Source organism: Pinus tabuliformis, chromosome J (assembly GCF_031772625.1).
Source record: "Pinus tabuliformis cultivar Carrire ecotype Pingquan chromosome J, CPIR1, whole genome shotgun sequence".
NCBI classification, from domain to species: Eukaryota; Viridiplantae; Streptophyta; class Pinopsida; order Pinales; family Pinaceae; genus Pinus; species Pinus tabuliformis.
The window spans coordinates 1021316198-1021338823 of NC_142295.1; the positions used below are offsets into that span (position 1 = coordinate 1021316198).

Sequence of the window (22626 nt, forward strand, 5' to 3'; positions counted from 1 at the left end):
AAACATATTATTATGAAACTCATATAATCAACATCGTCATCTTATTATGAACATTTCCGTTCTTGTTTATATGTTGATATATTGTTGGTTTCTTAGATAGATACCTAAGTTATGAGAAAAATCTGACTATGAACATCATGTTATTATGAACATGAATGACTACTCATAGAATTGATTCTATCTTTTTTACAATAATTTATAATTTACTATTTCTATTCTTAATCCTATAACAATTCTCACTATATTAAGAATTTCTTATGTAAGAAAACATTTAATACGTTTCTGTATTTAAGCTTTTGTGATCTATAATGAATTAATCAATGACTTTAGGTAGAAATCACATTCTCTCATGTGATTTCTACCTAAAAACTTTGTTTAATTTAATACATCTCACCATGTACCCTCAATTCCTTCTAGTACAATGTAATTTATTGTATTACATATTTGATTCTTTCTAATACATTGTATATTGTATTATAAATTTAATTTATTAAAAAAATTATTTTATATCTTCTAGTCATTTAAATGTAAATTAGTTTTCATAACCTAATTTAATTATATTATAAAAAATGGCTATCTTAATTTTATTATGATGATAATGAATAATAATTCTTAATATCAATTATAATATTAATCTCTCCCACTTACCAATATTTTATGGTTTTTAATTCTGGAAAACAAAACTCCTTTATAACCCTTTTTGCTTCATTGAATAATAATTATAAAAGTAAAATGTAAAAACACTTTGTAGAATGAAAAAAATTCTTACATAAATATTGTAAAAATAAATAAAATTTTGATATAATACATAATTAAATTTATTAATAAAACTATTGAAAATCATAGTTTTGAATTTAATAAACAATATAAAGAGATGGTATTTTTAACAATAGGTGATATTTTATGTTAAAAATGGAAAATATAATAAATTTGATATAATGAAAAGAATATAAAAGATTTCATTATTAAAAAATAATAAATATGTTCCAAATAAGATTTTTTACTAATATATCTAGTATTAGAATAATAAAAGACAATTAAATGGAAAAAAACTACAAAAAATTCATTATAATTTTATATAATAAAATATTAAAATTCACCAAATTAATATCATGCAATATAAATATGTAGTGGAAGAACTCTCTTAAATTTTGAAAGAAAAATACATTAATTTCATTATGATCTTGTTTATTAAAATAATAAATTTTAGGAAAATAATAATGTGCAACATGAAAATCTAGTGGGAAAACCCTTTTCAATTTTAGAAAATTTTTTAAAGCATTAAATTAAATTTTACAATTATGATAAAAATATATTTGTAATAAAGAAAATATAATATATAAAAATAAAAAAGCTATAAAAAAATTTAAGCTATAAGATACATTGAATAAATTAAGATATCAATAGTTATAATAATGAATATATTACCTTATTGAAACAGGTTCCAACAAAATTCAGGAATACTAAAATTGTACATATCCTAACAAAAAAATGCATGGCAGAATCAGCGTAATGCTCCTCGTCATCTTGGGAAAACTCACTTGACCAAAACTCAATCCTTACAATGTCAAATTTGTTGGTAATTCTTTATATTACCAACAAATTCCTACTCACATATCTCTATATATATAAAATTAAGGTTTGTTACCATCGATCCAAATTCCAATGGGTCAATTAGATATATCACTGTATAAAATTAGAAGTTTGTTACATTAGTACTTTCCCCCAAATTTATGTGAATTTGTTAGTGGCAGGTCTGAATTTTTTGGCTTTCCGTATTAACATTATTTTAGTCCCGAGTGGAATTATAATAGGGGCTTGTTCACAAAGAATTTTCATAGAATATTATATAATATTATAAGGAGTTATTTTTATTTATTTTAATGGTAAATTTTGAAATTTTTTTAGAATTGGATGAAACTTTGATATCAATTCGGTTCATATTCTAAAAAGAAAAAAAAAATCTAATTGAATTCAATTAGATTTTAAAAATTTATAACTCAAATCAATTGAATAATTATAATATTAAAATTATTCGATTAATCCTACAATAATTTCATAATTTCCAAAGAAACAAAATTTAGTTATCAAATTTTATCTAGTGGAAAGAAAATGTTTCGCTAATATGTTATTGAATTTTGTATAGAAGGAAAGTAGCATGTCTTACAAAATACAATTCCAAATTTGAAGAAATTGATTATCCAAATAATAAATTAGATATTTTGAATAAATAATTATAACATGAAAACTATTTTGTTAGTCTCACTATATTAAATATACAAAATTTAGTTATAAAATTTTATTTGAATGGAAAGAAAATGCTTTACTATAATTATTGAATTTTAAATAGATGGAAAGCAGCATATCTTACACCAATAAAATTTCAAATTTGAAAGAATTTATTATTCAAATAATAAATTAGATATTATTTTGAATTGAATAAATTGCAATATATAAATATTCAAATAGAAACAATGCTTAAAAATCCATTTACAAAAAGATTGATAATATCTTAAATTTTATTATTATTTTTTTTTAATATTCTATTTATTATATTTTTTGAATATTCTGAATATATTTTTTTTTTTTTTGTAAGCTCAGGTATTACTCATTCTATTACTGAAATTTTTTCAAAAAGATACATCGTCCAAACCATAGAAGCCCGCCCTCAAGGGGAAACCGGGTCAAAAACCATCTGTAATTTTTCAGTCCAGCCCAGAAGTAATAGGCTCTCAGTCTAACCAAAGTAGCTAACACAGCATAGCAGTTTTGAAACTTACAGCAAACCCTATTCATGACTATATTTCTGTTCCTACTATTCATCTATAAAGACACGAAACAAAATCAGAACAAAACAGAGAAACAGTATTCAACATATCTCCCGTCATGCATTTTCCTTTTCCACTGGCCGGCTGGCTCCTTGCGCAGGATTCGGCTGGCTGTCTCCTTGAACAGGATCCTGACGTTCACTCTTCAGAAGGTGAAGAATCTCATCCATTTTATCCTCCTGTCTTGACAAGGCTGTACGAATATAGCCTAGCTCCTTGCTCATATCCGGTTTCTTCTGAAGTAAATCAGCCATTTCTTTGGCAACCTGTTCCAAGGCCTTCGCCATCAAGCCTTTCATTACCCAATACATGTGAAGGGACTGCTTGAACAGAGTCCTGCGACCACGAGTGTGGCCCGGGTCGTGGAGGATAGTTGCCCATTCTTCCATCTCGTCTGACGATTGCTCCTGAATGGCCTCCTCTTCAAGATATTGCATTATCCTACGAATATCATGGTCAGCATTGTTTTGAAAGGCCTTTTCCGCCTCTCGAATTTGGTGCATCACTGTTCTTTTAGGCTTCGCAGATTGCTGCTGTCGCTTTCCAGAATTTTCCCCTTCCTCGTGCTCTGTCGTGCTCTGGTTCCTATCCCCCTTCTGCGTTTTGCTTTGACCACTGCTCAGTGGACGACCCCTCTTGCGAAGCCCCGAACGTCTATCATCAGAGGCATTCAGCATAGGCGAATTTGTCTCCGGCTGGGGCGTGCTACCTTTCGAGCTCCTCTTTTGCATTTCCTTAAATCTTTTCCCAGAGACTCCAACGTCTTCCTCTTCTGAATCATCATCTATATCCCAAATTATGAATGGGGAGTCTCGTTCTATGGGGCTTTTGCCCTTCCCTTGCTCCCGATCTTCATCAATTGCATTCCGCTCCCCTACACCATGGCCTCTCTGTCGAGTTTCCATACCACCTGCAGTCCTGTCGCTCTTCCTTCTCTGATTATTTCCCCCCTTTGAATGCCTCTGCTGGAGACTATGGAAATGTTTCTGAATTATCCCGCAAGGGTAGTTGTTTCTCGGTCTCTGTTTCTCTTGACTTCGGAGATTTATAATATGGTGAACATAGGATGAGGCCCGAATTTTAATTCCCGGCTGCTTCCCATCCGGATCCGGTACCCCACTACCGTCGGCCGTTCCATCCGTAATCACGTCCACTGCAATGTATCCTGACGCCTCGTTAATCTCCCCTCTCAGCTGATGCCTATTAATTATCGCATCAAATGTGTAATCTTTGGTACTCATCCCCTCTGCCGCCATAATACCTCCTTTTAATTCCTGCTTCATCATTGTGTGGATTTGCATGCCACTTAGCACCTTATTCAATCGAACCTTGGCCATGGTTCGATCGTGCCTCTGCCAATTAATAATCCCTTTCATTGATCGAAGTGTGATCCCCGATAACACCATCATGATCAACCTTAATGAGCGTAATCAGATCTTTCCACTCTCTATTTGCCTCCACATTCCTCCACTGACTATCTATCCTGCTTTGCTGGCCTCGGCTGCCCCAGTTGGCAAGCCAGTCCGCAGTTTTATTGCCATTTCTTCTAACATGATTAAAGATACAGTAGTCTATTCTTTTAATCATATCCGCTATCTCCTGTACGATACCTGCTGTGCGCCAGCTCTTAGTCACCTTTTCCCACCCCTTGCCATTCCTGAGTTTCTTTACCATTTCAATGGCAATTTGGGAGTCGCCCGTAATTTCCAAGTTGGAGTACCCATTTCTGATAGCAATTCTCAATCCAGTATGGAGAGCCCAGAACTCGGCCTCATTGTTGGTCATCTTCCCTCCCCAGTCGGCATATATCCATCTTACTTGTCTGTTGCTGTCACGGAATATACCCCCGAACCCTGCATCCCCAGGGTTGCCCTTAGAGGCCCCATCGAAATTTAGTTTTATAAATTGTCCCCTAGGATAGGTAAACTTGTCTGGGCTTTTAATCCTCATGTCCTGCTCTCTCCTTAATTGATAATGCACCATCTCAAATTTAAGGTTGAGTCTGTTCAAAATTTCTTGCTCCCTTGGATCTGCTTTCCAATCCTCGTCCTGCCATCTCTCTACCAGAATGGTTTCTCTCATCGCCTCTACCACCCGCTCCCAGATTACCTCAGGCTCCTTATTGACACTTTTGAAAATTCTAGCATTGCGTTCCTTCCATGCCATCCATATTACAAAACCTGATACAAGATTCCAGGCTCGCTGTATGACTTTGCAGTGGAAAGTTTCTTCCCTCCAATGGAAAACCATTTCGAGAAAATCTCTAACCTCCACCCCAGGTTTATTAAAGGTGCGCTTGGTATTAGACCAGAGTTGATTAATAAACGGGCAGTGGATCATGATATGATCTCTGTTTTCTTCGTGTTTTCTACACAGATAGCAGCTCGAAGGTCCCGAGAAACCCCGTTTCTGGATGCGGTCCCAAGTTAAGATTTTGTTTTTCGAAGCTAACCAAGTGAAAGTGGTCACTTTGGGCCACCAATTTAGATCCCAAATTTTCCTCCAATCCTGCTGGCCATCATTGTTATTGTGAGAATTTACCAAATAATAAGCTTCCTTAGCTGAGAAAAGGCCTCTCATGGTATTACCCCAGCGTAGGATATCTTTTCCGTCTCTTACTCTGATTTTCCTTGAGTTCATTTCCTTTTTGAAAGCCGTCTGCATGTCAGGACTAAGATTCTGATCCCACTCTAACGGGTCCTTCCAGGATCTCCAACAGTCATCCATGCTGGCAGGTTTCCAATAATCCTTGACACTTGTTCTATTCCCCTCAATTCTTCTTCTGATTTGATGAAGATTCTGCATATTGTTCAGTCTTTCTCTTTGCTGCCATTTGTCGTCCCAGAAGTGAGCCTCATTCCCTCCTCTGATTTCCCAGAACGCATGCTGCTCGACAATGTTTCTATTTTGGCTGGCCAATTCCCATACAGCGGATCCGCGAGGCGTTTCTTCTTGTCTTAGAATGTCTACCTGTGAGTCTGGCATTCGATATTTTGTTCTCCATATTGATTTCCAGAGGTCATTTCCCCCTTGCAACCACCTCCACCAAAGTTTAGCTCCCATTGTTTGATTGAGCAATTCTGGGTCTCTTAATCCTAACCCACCTCTCTCTTTCCTCTCTGTAAGCTGATTCCAGGCCACTAAGGCCCATTTCTTCTTTTCCTCCGACCCTCTCCAAATGAAATTTCTGATAATTTCTCTAATCTTCCCATAAACTCCTCTCGGGGCCGCCATAATTGAAAGGGGATAAATAGGTATAGCCTGAAGAACCGATTTGGCTAAAACAATTCTGCCAGCAATATTCAGGACCCTAAAGGCCCAGCTCGAGACTTTTTTCCTCATTCTATCTAAGATTCCCTGCCAATTCTTTAATCTTTTTGACGTGAAGTCCAGCATGTTACCCAGATACTTGGTAGGTAGTTCACCCGTTTTGAAGCCCAGAATTCTAATAAGGTGAGTCTTCACTTGATCCGCCGTGTTGAAGATAAAAACACACGATTTATCCCGGTTAATTTCAAGTCCCGATGCCTCAGCAAACAGGTCTAGAATTTTCTTTAGATGTTTGACTTCCTTAACAGTTGGCTCTCCAAAGAGCATTATATCATCAACAAATTGTTGATGCGTTAGAGGAAGTCTGTCTCCCCATAAGCGAAGTCCTTTTAATCTGTGAGCTGCTCTTTCCTGAGTAATATACCTTCCTAGACCCTCTGCTGCTAAGATAAACAGGAAAGGGGACAACGGATCACCCTGACGGATACCTCTGGAGGCATTAAACGTGTTCGAAGGGTTTCCATTGACTAAGATTGAAAAGTTAGGGGAAGAAATGAGATTGTGGATCCATGTAATCCATCTCTTGTGAAAACCGAAACATTCCAGAACTCTTTCCAGGTACCTCCAGTTAAGCCTATCGTAAGCCTTGGATAAATCAAGCTTGATCATCATTCCCTTTCGTTTTTTATCTTTGAGTGAGTGAATAACTTCTTGAGAGACAACTAAGCCATCCAAGATCTGCCTCCCCTCCACAAAACCAGTTTGCTCCGCCGATATTAAACTTTCCAGCAAGGGTTTTAATCTTCTAGCAATTAGAGAGGTTATGATCTTATACACTACATTACAGAGAGCTATCGGCCTAAAGCCATTAGCATCCTCCATATTTTCTCCTTTAGGAATTAGAGTAAAGAAGGTTGAGTTAAGAGCCGGCCATACCTTCTGCTGCACCCTTGACTCTTCTACCAAATCCAGTATGTCTTTTCCAAGAAAATGCCAGCCAGCCTGGTAGAAATCTACTGTAAAGCCGTCCGGGCCCGGTGCTGTGCCCTTCCTCATTGCTTTCACTGTATCTTCCAGCTCTTCCAAAGTAACCGCCCTCATTAAGGCTTTGTTCTGGTCCTCCGTAACTAGTCTAGGTATAGCAGTACAGATCTCCTGGATAGCTCTCACTCGATCTACTTGAGGTTCAGAAAGGATTCCTCTATGATGATCCACTAGTGTTTGCTCAATTTCCTTTTGCTCCACCAACCTTATACCATTATTCCCTTTAATGGAAAGAATTCTGTTTCCCTGTCTATGCTTAACCATTGCCTGATGAAAAAATTTTGTATTTCTTTCCCCTTCCCGAAGCCATTTAATTCTAGATTTTTGTCGCCATAGAATTTCCTCTTGCTTTCGTCTTTCTTCCATTCTTCCCAGCAGAATCCCTTCTTTGGTGATGCTTTCCTCAGCCCTGCCTTCCAAAATTATTTTCTGTTGGAGATCCTCCATTTCCTTTTCTAGTTTTTGCTTATCTTCCAAGATGTTGCCAAATTCCTCTTTGTTCCACTTCTTAATCTTCATCTTCAATTCTTTCAATTTTAAATGAAACGTGTGCATCTTTCCTCTACCCTGCACTCTACTTTGATTCCACCATTCTTCTACCTTTTTTATGAAATTCGGATCCCGTAACCAGAATGCTTCAAAACGAAATGGCTTCTTACCCTGGATTTTTTTAATGTCGATTTCCAATCGGATTGGCCAATGGTCCGAGCCCAAGGAGGGGATAATCTTGGCCTCGACAAAGATATCCTTGTTCAAGATGTCTTCAGATATTAAAAATCTGTCCAGTTTTGAGGCAATTTGGTTCTTGCCTCCTCTTCGATTATTCCATGTATAGACTCCATTGATGGTTTTAAGATCTACTACTCTTAGGTCCTCTATCATCTCATTAAATTTATCCATGAACTGATCCAGCCTTCTAACCCCACCTTTTTTCTCTTCCAGGGATCTGATTAAGTTGAAGTCTCCTCCAATGATCCAAGGTTGCCCAGAAAAAAGTTGTCGGATAGTTCTTAAACTTCTGATGAAGTTTTCTTTTTCTCCAGGGTTTGTGGGTCCATAAACACCTGTAATGACCACCTTTTCCTTGGTCCCCACTATCCTGCCCAGCCCGGTCAAGATTCCATGCATGCTAGTCCAATTATCTAGAAGGATTTCATTCGGGTTCCACAATATTGCTATTCCCCCAGCAACTCCTATGGCATCCTGTCCCATAACTTTATAATTCAATCTATTTTTTTCAATGATTTCTTCTAACTGGTGTACCCCAATTTTAGTCTCCTGCAGTATCAAAATGCTAGGTTTTTCTTTTTTGAGTTTATCTCTCAAATATCTTTGCTTTCCCTTACTATGCAAGCCCCTAATATTCCAGCTGACAATAATCATTTAAAACTTTTGGAAGGAAGGAAAAAATACCTCTGACAGAGGTATCACTTTACCAGAGTTGATCAATGTTTCGCCCACCGATTGGATAGTTTCATTTAACGTTCTCCGACCTCTTTTTCTGCTACTTTTGCCAGCATTGCCCATTTCCAGCATTTCTTTCTGCTGCTCACCAACCTCCGTTATTTGTTTTTCCAGGTTTTCCCCTTTCCGTTCCTTGTATTTCTGGAAAGCTTCCTTGAATAACTGTTTTTGTTTTTCTGGTATAAATCTATTATCCAGATACTTCCACTCCTGGAGTAGTCTCTTCATTAACTTTTCCTCTTCGGCCTCATTTTCCATTTGGTTTTCAATTTCCATATGCGATTCCACTGTTTCTTCCGCCTCTTTTTCCTCTGTTTGTTCCTTGTTTGGTTTGTTTGGGCTTTTTGCTTTCTCTTTCTCTTCTCGGGAAATCTCCATGGGCGAGTTCTCTGGATCTTCATCATCATTCAAATTTATTTCATACCCTTCCGCATCATCTTGCAGCGCCTGGAACTTATTTTGACTTTTTATTGTATTGGATGTTTCTTGCGATTTGGGTTTCAGGTTTTCCTTATTTTGCCGTTTCTTTCTATAGACTTGCTGGAAGCCTTCCTCTTTGTCTGCTGCCCTATCTTTATCTGACTTCCCCCCTTCCTCCTTATTCAATGGGCATTGCCTATATAGGTGGCCGTACTCATGACATTTCCGGCATCGAAAGGGGATGTGTTCATAATCAATCGGCTGCGTCCAGACTTCATCATGGTATTCCAATTCGATATTTTCCGGGAGTGGTTCAGCCAAGTTCATGAAAACACAAATTCTGGCAAAGGCATTATACTTTCCTCTTCTGGTGGCCTCTGCAGTCTTGACAAAGCTACCTATTGAGTTTCCTATTCCTTCCAAGATTTCCGGATCCCAAAACTCATCGGGTAACCCAAACAGCCTAACCCACACCGGGGCATCCATTAGTTTTTCTTTGTCAGGGTTATACCGCTCTTCCCAATGCTTCATAAACAGACCTGCATTGTTCAGGAAGTACGGCCCTTCCTCAAAAATTATGTTCTTGTCTTCCAGGTTCGTAAAGATAGCAGTGAAGAAACCCTGCGCTCCCAGTTTAAGATCTATATGACCCCGGGGTTTCCATCGCTGTTCTATCCATCTATTTAACTCCTTTTCTGAAGGCCAATAGCCGATAAATTTGCAGATTAATGCATGATCCTTCATATAGCTATTGTATTCCTCCAGTTTATTGAAGGGAATGACATACCTGGGTTTTTTCTGAGCTCGAGGAAGGCATTTTCCTTTCATTCGCTTCTGCCATAAGTTGCCCATTACCGGGGCCAGGTTTTCCTTGTTTCCGTTTGGAATCCCTTCTGAACTGGTTTCTCCCATCACTATATTTTTGAAGGAGGGGTTTGCACCCCCCCCCTTGTCTCGTCCATCCCGTTCAGTACTGTCGGCTAGGTTTTAACCCTAGTTCTCGTATTAAAAAACAACGAAGCTGCAAAAAAATCGTTTCAGCCGAAAGAACCGCAGACCCTGTCTGAGGATTCCGTCCCCCGACTGAGGAACCGTCCCCTGGCTGCGGATTCCTCTGTCAATCCTGCGCACCTGCGTAAACCCTAACCAGAGGCGCCCGCCTCATGCTCCTTCGATCGGTTTGTCCTCATGAATATTCTGAATATATTATTAAGTGGAATGTACTCTAAATTAAATAAAAATTTGTTTAAATAACAAATTTAAATTATAAAATTCCTAAAATTTCCGAAAAATACTAAATTCATGTACAATAAAAATCCAAAATATATATATATATATATATATATATATATATATATAATAAAAATTAATTCACTAAATTCAATAAACACAACAAAATATAAATTTAAACTCTTGGAAAATAATGCCCTAAACTTCATTAGCAAGTTCCATCTACTCACACTTCTATATATGCACTATTTTTGGCGCTACCAACGAACTTTCTCTATATTAATTAGAAAGCGTTACTTTTAGGTGTATACCAACTAAGATCGTTTTCGAATAAAAGCAGTATAGGTCAGATATTTTATTTTATTAAGTGGGTGTCAACGGGATCATAAACCTACTGGTCTTTATACTACATGGCCTATGGTATTGTAATTGTAAGTCCAAAGCTGTGAGTTGGCACGGAGGTTTGACCGACTACTAGAGGCTTTCTAATTTCGATAATAAAAAAAAACAAAGAAGAGAAAAGAAAACTGTCTAACAAATAAACTAGAAAAACTATATAATATATAAAAAGCTATGAATTTATTTAATATATGAGATGCTGCTGAGTAAAATAAATAAAATAATTAATATTAATATCTAAAATAATAAATATATTATTTTATTAATATAGATTAAAACAAAAACCTAATGCCATGATCATGGCTAACGCCTATATATACCGCATATATATTACTTATAAATATATTACTTATATACCGCATATATCTAATACGGAGGTTGGATCAGTTAGGCAGACTTCAGAGTTGAGAGAAGTTTAAAGAGAATATTCACACCATTGGGATTCAAAAAAGGGCTATTTAATAGAATGGTTCGTAATGGGAGGAAGAGGAATTCGTGCAAGTTGCGTAACATCGCAGACTTACATAGGTACCGCATACTAATAGCAAATACTAATAGCAAGTTGCATAATGAAATGAAACCTGCAATCTAAAACTGAAATCATAGCAACAATTTGATTGTGTAAGTACCTTCAAACTATAGGTTAATTTTCGGGCCTGATGATGCCATATTTTGATTACCATAATGTTTGATATTTAAGGTTTTCTGTTCCAACATGAAATGTCAACTGGACAATTCACATCAGCTTGCCAATACGGCAGTTTATTCGCATTGTCCAACATCGCTTGCAAAACGCAATTTTTTATTTCCAGTCCTCTCACAAGACTCGTAAAGACAGGTATAGGAAGCAAATGTGACACCTTGGTTGTTTTGATTGTGAGTGCATAACGGAGAAAAAGCTTTAGAGCCTGAAAATGGCACAGTAGGGGTAGATTATATACATCAAAAAAGATTATATGGAAATCGTGTTAGCGTCAAACAGTCATTCTAAGGGATCCAATTACAATTAATTACACGACTAGTTGATTGGTTGATTACCTGGGATTATCTGGGTTTATTTGATTTAATATACAATTATTTTCAATACTATCCAGCATTTTTCGTACAGATCACCTAGCTTGCTTTCTTGTATACATTCCATGGCGTTCATGAATTTCGGTTGACAAAAAAAATGCTTGGAAGTTTCCAAAGTAAAATATGTTTATTCGGAAGAGGCTAGACCAATTTAGTGGGGTGATCATAGCTTTGGAAGTAATCATCCGCCACAGTGACGCATAATAGGCGGGCGTCACCAGTTAGATGGGACATATTATAGATACCTCTTCTACACAGTGTATCTCATGGATTTGTTTAAAATAGTATGGCGTGGGTAAACTGATGGAGAGTCTCACAGAGATTCAAATTGAGAGAACGGATGCCAATTGCAGCAATGATAGGCTTTGTTTAAAAGGGTATGCCCTAAAACTGATGGAGAGAGTCGCACAGAGATTCAAATTAAGAGAATGGACGCTAATTGCAGCATTCCTAGAGCCTTCACTTCATTATCGAATTCTGCTTCAATAAATGGATTGCGAACAATGAGTAGTAGATGAAGGCGATAGTGAGCGAAATCTTTATCACGTCTGCCGACACACACAGATTGGAATCGCCATTACGGACTACAAGGGGCTTCGCGAACCATTTCTGACTGAGCCACGACCGCGTTGATAATCTGGAGGCGATAATCCCCTTTCCTTATGATAATTCGCGTAATCGGTCAGATAAGTCGCATATTGAAGCGGGATAAGCCGCATATTTAAATCGACATAATCGCATATCATTTGATAATCAGCGTATACAATGCAAATAACTCGCATATCGCATAATAATTTACAAATGCGCCTCACCTAATTCGCATTTCGTGTATTTTGGTTATAGAATATCGCGATTAGCCAGTGTTTTGCGATTTATGTCGTTTAGATAGGCGGTTATATAAGTCAAATATGCTTCTTATCAAGCTCATATACCATTTTTATCCGCGGAATATGACAAATACGCGAGTTATCTTCTTCGGGTATCCAAATTATCTAGGCGTAATATACCACTTATCTACGCAATTTATGAGTTATCTCCTCGCATTATATGAGTTATCTACACAATTCGCGGATCCGACATGTGACTTATCAACGGTAACATGGTTTCTTAGGTATGCGCAATATCTTGGTCGACCGGGTTTGGTTGGTCAGCTTTAGATATGCGAGGAAGATTGGACAAAATGCAAAGATTCACAAAGGCTATTGTCATTCCCAAAATTTGAATAATGATGGGCGCATCAGGGCCGAGTTTAGGGATCAAACGCTCCGTATCTCCTTGCCTTTGCGTCACATCTCCGAACAACAGAAGCAGGAGGCGATTAGACAAAATGCGAAAGGAATTGGTCGAAGGGAGAAAAACAGAAGCCGCGGCTAAGCTTGGCCAAGACTCTTCTCCTGGGAAACACCAATATTGAAAGACGCGCTGGCAGACAGTATGTCAAACGGTGGTGCTTGAGAGGAATCTCAATTTATAGAATCGAAATCCAAGCAAGCCGAGGAAGGAGAAGCGGATGATGCAGAAGAAGAAACCGCTGAAAAAAACAAAGATCCAGACAAACAATTTCAAATTTTCCTTTCACAGCATCGACTGTGGTAGTTTGTACCTCTTTCACATATTATGGCTCCCACGAAAATTTGGAAAGCTTTATATATATACATATATATATATATTAGTCTCCGGAAAGTAAAGAACGTTTATGTGCGTGGCATTAGGAGGATGCTTTTCAGCTCGATTTTTATCGATTTTTTAATCACTCTAGTGTCGCTTAATATTTTAATATAAAAAAAAATTAAGACATGGCATTGGAGGAAGTGGTTTGAAAAATTTAATGTCACGGTCACCACTCTGCACAATCAGATTTAAAAGGAGTTATTCTTTACTGTTCTGAATTTTATTGTGTTAAAATAACCGCGTTTTAACTTCACGGATGAATTTAGGGTAAGAGAGGTATGAAATTTTAAAACTCTATAGATTGTATAATTAAACTTAAGTTAAAAATGAAAAACAAAAAATTATAGAGTTTTTCTTTCTTGTTATTTGAATTTATATTTAAATGACTTTTTCTCTAATCAGTTCATCAAAGTTCAAATCATTATTTGATGTTATATTTTAATACAAGGAATTTAGAATCATAATTTTATTGCATATTTAAACTATTGTTTAAATTAGGTTTAAATTAAAAATTTACAAAATATTATTTCAAATTTATTGTGTTATTTATCATAAATTATCTATAAAAATTTAATTAATAAAAATTAAATTTACTTTTAAAAGGATTAATTAATGAAAATTAGATTTATTGGTCAATTATGATAAACCATGATGAAGCACAATGGTCAACCAAGACCACTATGGTTATAATGGCTACAAATAGTCAACCATGGTAAGCCATGATCAACCATGGTTAGATATAATCAACCGTGATCAATGGTAATCGTCAATCAAAATCTCTAGGGTTAGAATCATCTAACTTGGTTAACCATGATCAACCACCCTAAACCAAAATCAAGCATGGTCAACCATGGTCAATTAACCATAATGGTCAATGGACATCAACTTGGTCACCATGAACAACCATGCTAGCATATCGCGGTCAACCAAGACTATATGTTTGAAATTGGTATGGGATAATGGTAAATTAACATATCTATGGTCAACCACAATGATCATTAACATATCTATGGTTAGCATGGTGCAACATGGTTAATCAACATCTCTATGGTTGAAGATGTTAAATCAAGGTCTTTATGGTCAACCATGATTAACCATGGCCGATTGTGATTAACCTTGATGAACAATAATGGTCAATTTATATATCTATTGTTAGGCTAGTTTAGCATGGTCAACAAACATCTATAAAGTTGAACAATGTGAACGATAATGATAAGCAAATGTCCCTTTGTTTGGTCATGATCAACCATGGTTAGCCATGATCAACCATGGTAAACCACAATCAAGCCATGGTTGGATATCATCAAATGATCTTTAATCAAATGAGTGTTTTTCTTTTTTTTTTTTTTTTTTGTTTTAAATCCAAATTTATCCCAATATGGCTTTCATTTAATATAAGGATGTCTCAAAGAAGTTTTTTATTGGTTTTTTTTCAAACTTGTGTGTCATATTCTATTTGAAACAATTTACTAATTAGAAATGTAAATAGGTAAATGTAATTACTCAATTTAAGATGAAAATCATATATATATATATATATATATATATATATATATATATATATATACTTTTATTGTTACTTTTAAATAGTTTTTAAACTTTTTAAATTATTTTTGATTATTACGAACTAAATTTGTGCATAATTTCATAATTTACTTATTACTTTTAATTTAACACTTTTTTTTAATTTAAAATAAATATTTATTATATTATTTTTATTACTAGTTGGTATAATATTTTAAGTTGTTTTTTAGCCTAGAGTTGTTTTGGGGCTCGTCTTCCTTAGAAGTAAGGGAATGAGTTAACATCCCAAGACTGAGAGGCATCTCGTAGGAGTGAAACCCGCCTACCCCCTTACGAACCACCAACTCGTTGTTCCACATGAGGTTGTTTTCCTTGAATAGCTGTGATGAGTCGATTATTCCACATGGCCTGATTTTCCTTGAATATCGATGATGAGTCGAGTTATTCTAGGTGCCTTGGTTTTCCTTAAAAAATGGTGATGAGTCAGGGTGACCTCGTTTTCCTTAAATAATGGTGATGAGTCATGCTGCAATGAGAGACGGTTGTCCTCACTGCTAGATTGACAACTAGGTTATGACAGGTTTTGCCACCGTGTGAAAAAAATATATCTTAAGTTGTTTAATACATTTTTATTTCTAATTCAAGTGGTAAATTTCTACTTTTCTTTATAAATTGCAATGTAGTAAATTTTTATCCTTTTTATTATATCTTAATTTGTTTAAATCATTTTTATTTCTAAATTCAAGTGGTAAATTTTTACTTTTCTTTATAAATTAGAATGTAGTAAATTTTTATCCTTTTTATTATAAAAATCCATACACAGTAATTATTTTGAACTTTTAAAACTAATTTATAATCTATTTTGATCATATATTTATCAATGATTTCAAAGGATTCAATATACTCCACTTCCTTTAAAATTTACATATTATAAATTCAAAACTTTTAAATACCTTGACTTTATTGAGAGTGAAATGGTACAATAATGGAGATCCTATTAACTCTTATTGTTTCTAGAGTGAGTAATAGTTGTTAAGGAATAAGGTTACACATTCCTTAGCTAGTCTAGGTGAGTTACTAAATCCAAAACATATCATGGCATTTAACCACATAGTAAAAATGTCGTGGCATCTAACCACATAGTAAAAATTTCTTACTCGTTTTAAATTGGGATATGGTAGGAGTGCTATTAGATGAGAACAAAAGAATTTCACCTTTCATGGTAGTACTCAATGTACCTCCATACAATCATGTCACTATGTGGATATAACGATATAGTGATAATAAATTTTGACAATTCTTTCCTACTTCTATGATCCTAGAGATGTCAAAACACAGTGAACAAGCATAGGAAATTCCTATAGTGGTTCCCATGCATTAATTATTTTTATTTCATGGATATCCCTTTGGCCTATGAAGTTAACATCCTTTTGGAAATCCTTTTGTTGCTGGGGGCATTAAATAGTAATAGGTTTACATTGGTATGAGAGAAAACACCTCTAGCCAAATCACTTTTAGGTGGAGGAGCTATCCCACCCTGAGCATCATTCAATTCACCTTTATTGGAAACACTTTCTTTGTTTGATTTTTCTATGTTAATGAATGATCCCATTAAGCATAACCCAACATGGCCATGTATCCCACATAAAATGCCAATAGACATTCCTAAGTTCGATACTAATCTTGAAGAAGATCGTGAAACCCATATACCACTTATAACTTATGGTGCTCATCCAACTCATTCATGTATGGTAGCATAAGGTTTCGCTTATTCTAGTGGACTCTTACAAAAGGTGCTTCTTTAAGTGCAACACTTATGATAATTTCACGCCTTTAACATAGGATTTTGTCAATCACTTTCAATTCCATGTTAGGTAAGCGATTAGAGGAAAGATTCTCATCAACTTCTATCAAGATAACTCCACTCACATTTATTATAATATTCATGATAGTAGAACAAGATGAAGTCTCTTTGGAACCAAGTTCCTTAATGAATTCTTTCGTGAGTGGTTCATACAGTCCTTTGCACCTAGTATTATTGAAGATGTAGCCATGGTAGGAGCCCAAATTGAGGAGTAATGAATCATACCATGCCCATAAGCTTGACTTGTTATATTCTCAAGTAGATGCATTCCTAATGCTCCTCATCATCGACTGATGCTATGAATGACAAACCAAGAACCCATGCCTATCATGTAGTGGGGTAAATCTCTTCTCAAAGAATTGGTGAGCTAGCCTTTCAAATGGTTCAAATAAGTATATAGTCTAGTACCCTAGCTAGAAAGCCTCATACTCAGACTCCTAACACTCTTGTACCCACTTTTGTGGTCAAGTCAATTGAGTCCACATCAACAACAAACCTTTACAAATTAGGAGGTAAAAGGAAAGAGAATAAATCTAAACCTTTGAATGAGGAACAAGGAGCATCGCAAACCCAAGATAATATTACGGGTGTCTCAAAAGAGAATAAGAGGAAAAATCAGTTCCTTGTAAGGTTTTGGGAAAGACCATCTCACACAGTAGTGCCTATCTATAGATGAGATTCATCGACAATTCTTCCATTAATGTGTTTCTCATCAACGTGTTAATATGACAAGTCCTTTTGAAGCCTAGTATCAGCACATGGTTATTAACCCTCCACCATTTCACCAAGTGCGAAGTGGGGAAGGCACTTTCAATAATTCTCACATGGCTCTCATAGATCCACTAATCCGTGCATCAATCCTTCTCTTGAGGAAATTAGAATTTTTGGAGAAATGGCAGATGTTGATCACGTGTTGAGTCCTTCTCATGGCATTGAACTTAATTCTCACTCCCTTTATATGATTCAAATGGGCCCATATATCCCTAGATAACTCCTTTCTTGAGGATATAAGTATGTTTGGTGAAATGGTTCTTGTTGAACCTAAGTTGAGTTCTTACCATTATGTCTAACTTGATCCTTATTCCAATGCATGTGATTCTAACAATTCCACTAATCCTTGGATACCTTCCTCGTATTTTTGGTAAAATGGGCCCTACCAAATCTGAATTGATATATTCCCATGATGTTGAAATTGACCTTTACTCTTCACCCTACTAGGGTATTAATCATTCTTGTTCATGTGACTTCATTGATACTTTGATTCACTTTGATGAAACCCTCATGGAAGATATGATGATATCTAATCAACCTATGGAAGAATTACCTCATCCTTTTTCCTCTCTCCATTGTTCGAAGCACTTGAATGATGACTTGCACTTCCTTATTTCTTCATGAAATGTCTATTGGATGAAATATCCCAACAAAACCCATGATACACCTTTTGAAGGAAAACTTGAAAAAAAGCTTCTCTTGATATTCCCATCAATGCTTCTAATAAACTTTTGACTCTGAATAACCCTATGATTCTAGCCAATTTTCCTCCTCATCAGCTCAGTACTTACATCACTCTTTTCCCCGTGATTTATTCAATTCTTCCTTCTACTAATAAATGATTATTGGTATTATCCCCATATTGCAGAAAACTTCCCCCAAACTCAGTGCATTTATCTAGTTTATTTGATGGAATGGATTTCTAGAATCATTCCAGTTATGAAAATCAAGGATTTTTCATGTCTATGTTGATTATAGGGATCTGTGTAAGAATAAGAAAGGTAATATCCATATTTTTCTCTACCATATGAATTTTACCTCATGTATCTCTCACTTGGGTAGCCAAAATTGTTCTTGTGATGAAGAAACACAACACTTGTCACATTTGTGTAGAATTTAGATCATCTACTTGTACGAAGTTCAATGATCCTGGCAGGGAAATTGTTGCAAATCCCCTTGATAGGCTATCTCGTTAGAAACACTATGTCTAATCCTGTTGACATGCTTTCGTATATATGCATTTAGTATAACTTTTAATTTCTACACAAGATGCATATTTTCTACCTTTAGGAATTTATCAAGATTCTTTATTTTCAAACAATGTTTGACCTAATAAGATCTCCTATACTAACCTTCACTACTCTCTCTATTTTCTCTATGTGTATGCATGACCCTTGTCCTTAAAGGGTGATTAAATTCCTATTGAATGTGAACTCCCACGTATTCTTTTGTTATACTTGACCACGTCAACCATTAACTATGATAAATCATACCCTACCGAACATACGTGGCATTCAACATTTAACTTTTTGTATGGGTCCATATTGATGGACAATTATTTCAAAATTTTCCTTTCTTATACTTTTCATCCTACTATTTTTGCCATAAATAAATCTTAACTAAAATATTTGAGTGTTTTCTTCTCGTTAATGAGATCTTTATTCCTAATTATCTCAACTTTCCTGAGGTAAATCCTTCATCTTTATTCCAGGTTGGATATTCTTGGAGGAATCTAGATGTGCACAAATCACTAGCACTTCTATCTATATCCCATCCATGTTTATACAATGTCCTCTCCTTCCTCCACTAACTCATTATCTTCATCATGCTAACTCATTAAAAATAATAAATATGTTTTAAATAAGATTCTTTACTAATATATCTAGTATTAGAACAATAAAAAACAATTAAATGGGAAAAACTACAATAATTTCATTTTAATTTTATTGAATAAAATTTTAAAATTCACTAAATTATTATCATGCGATATAAATATCTAGTGGAAGAAATCTCTTCAATTTTGAAAGAAAACTACAGTAATTTCATTATGATCTTATTTATTAAAATAATAAATTTTAGTAAAATAATAATATAAAGTCTAGTGGAAAGCTCTTTTCTATTTTAGAAAAGTTTTAAAATCATTAAATTAAATTTTACAATTATGATAAAAATATATTTATAATAAAGAAAATATAATATATAAAAATAAAAAAGATATAAAAAAAATTAAGCTATAAGATACATTGAACAAATTAAGATATTAATAACTAAAATAATGAATATATTACCTTATTGAAACAGGTTGCAACAAAATTCAAGAATATTAAAATTGTACATATCCTAACAAAAAAATGCATGGCATAATCATCATAATGCTTCTGGTGGTCTTGGGGAAGATCCACTTGATCGAAACTCAATCCTTACAATGTCTAATTCGTCGGTAATTCTTTATATTACCAACAAATACCCCTCTCTCTCTCTCTCTCTCTCTCTCTCTATATATATATATATATATATATATATATATATATATATGTTACCACTGCTCCAAATTCCAACGAATCAGTTAGATATGTGACTATATAAAATTAGAAGTTTGTTACATTAATACTTTCCTCCAAATTTATGTGAATTTGTTAGTGGCAGGTCCAATTTTTTTGGGTTCTGGTATTAACAATATTTTAGTGTCAAGTGGAATTATAATAGGGGCGTGTTTGGGAAGAAATTTCATAGAAAATTATATAATATTATAATGAGTTATTTTTATTTATTTTAATCAAGATCTCTATGCTTAGGTTAGAACAACATGGTAAACTAACGTCTTTAATGATGGATAATGTCAAACATAATAATAAACAAATGCCTCTATGGTCATCCATGATCAACCATGGTCAACCATGATTATACCATTATTGAATATGGTCAGACATGGTTGAATATCGTCGACCATGATCAAGGTCTCTATGGTTGAATGTGGTAACCGTGATCAACTATGGTCAACCATGCCTAACCATGATCGACAATGATTAATCATGCTCATCTTCAGTTAACCATAATCAACCTAGAACATTCCATGCTCTATCGACTCTTAATGCCTAACCATTGTCAACCATGGTTAGAATGGCCGAACATGGTGAGCCAAAGTATTTATGGTTGAATATGGTGAACCATAATGGTTAATCAATATTGTTGTGGTTGAATATAGTCAATAATGGTTAACCATCTTCATCCATGGTCAACCCCATCAACCATATCAACCATTAATGTAATTTCTTTTATAACATTAATGTAACATTTAGCATTGTCATTAGTGTAAGTGTTGGATACCTAATCCTCTATGGGTTGGTGTGAAATGTGAATAGCCACCGGAGTCCAAGAGACCTTGGAATATGGAAACCAATGGTCACTCCAATGTACTATAAATGTATATCATGTTGATAATTTATGCAACTCAATGTTTATCAGTCATATTCTGCCTCTGCCATGTATGTTTTTAACATGGTATCAAAGCGAGCGTTCTCTTGCCCTGCTTCATTTTGAGCCACTGATTTTGTTATTTCTACGTGCATGAAGGTTCGGCTATGATTCCTGCATTTGATGAATATCCTATCAACTATATTTTAGTTGTATTCTCTGCCTTAGTAACTCGCATTTGATGAATATCCTATCAACTATATTTTAGTTGCATTCTCTGCCTTCGTAACTCCTTTTTGACACTTTGTCTATTCTAACCATATGATTTCTGATGCTCTATCCACTCGAAGGCCCTAAAACCTACGCATCACTTATACACATAACATTCTAGCCTCCATACCCACATCGTTGTCTGCTAGTGTGTTTGTTGAACTCTGTTGAATTCCTGTGCATTGAGCCGAGTCCTTCTGATCGATTCATTAATTAAAAATTTGTCTGACTGTTGGTCACCATGGCAGTCATTGTAGCACCAAAAATTTTAATTAGATAGAGCACTCATAGTTGACCAATGAAAATCATCATATCTTCAAGGATGAGAACCAAATAAATGCATAGATGTTGGGAGAAGGAGCTCCATGCTATGAACAACTCACTCGTTAGCCCCAAGGGCATGATCAAAAGGGGTAGCCCAACTATCGTTGAACATAACAAAATTTCCATATGTGAAGTTGCTAGATTCATTTTTAAATATTGCCTCCTGTAAAATCCCAATGAAAGAATCCATTAGCAGAGATCCATAGACCATCATCGACTCTCGAAGAATGGTATCTCAGAAATGTTGCTTCTGGAAACAGTAGTATCAATATCGTAAGCTAATTTGATTTCCTGGTCGTGCGCCGGTCGATCTCCGTGACTAGCGTCTGCACATAAATACGAGTAAATCGAGATCTCAGTTTCCTTAAGGGCTCAACTTCCATCGTTGATAAAAAGAACGAGGAAGGAGGCATTGCAGAGGAGTTAAATGTTAGTTTAGGAAGATGGAGGTGGTACTCCAAGTACCCATCAGCTTTTCCCAAACAACTAAAGGCCGTGATGTGAAAGGAAGACAAACAGAAAGAGGAATGTGAGTATGGACCACACGATTGAATACAAGTGATAGATAGAAGAGGAAGTGTCTTATATGGGGTTTCAGAAGAGCATATACAGATGACAGATAGAAGAGGAAGATGTCAACAAAAAAAAATTCGAACTATTCGCTTGAACTTACGCATATATATCGCCGCACAATAACATTATCTATTTCAAAACGACATAAAAATTCCAGGCCACGGCTCCTTTATCTCAAAAAAGATGTGATCCGTTAAAGGTGAAGCGGAAAGCACTTTACCACAACGTCTATAACATAAACGCGTGACACGCTGAAGTTCTTGTGCATAAAGATTCCAGGCGTATCAGTTAAAGGAGAAGCGGACCACAGTTTAATTGAACATACCATAAAAACTTAAAAAATAATTAAACAAACTGGTGAAGCTTATGGGAAATATGATATATTAAATTAAACTGCAAAGTAGTTCAATTATTAAAAGGAGGAGCGGATCACAGTTTAATTGAACATACCATAAAAACTTAAAAACTAATTAAACATACTCGTGA

The 22626-nt window shown here is 35.2% G+C and overlaps 1 protein-coding gene across 1 annotated transcript; it reads right to left on the reverse strand.

Annotated features, from left to right (window-relative positions):
• Positions 1-4187: 4187 nt before the first annotated feature.
• On the reverse strand, positions 4188-9938 carry LOC149230334 (uncharacterized). The gene is made up of 2 exons (XM_089381277.1): positions 8556-9938; positions 4188-8420 (listed from the first exon to the last, which is right to left on the reverse strand). The coding sequence occupies exons 1-2, from the start codon at positions 9936-9938 to the stop codon at positions 4188-4190; spliced, it is 5616 nt and encodes a 1871-aa protein (XP_089237403.1).
• Positions 9939-22626: the final 12688 nt, after the last annotated feature.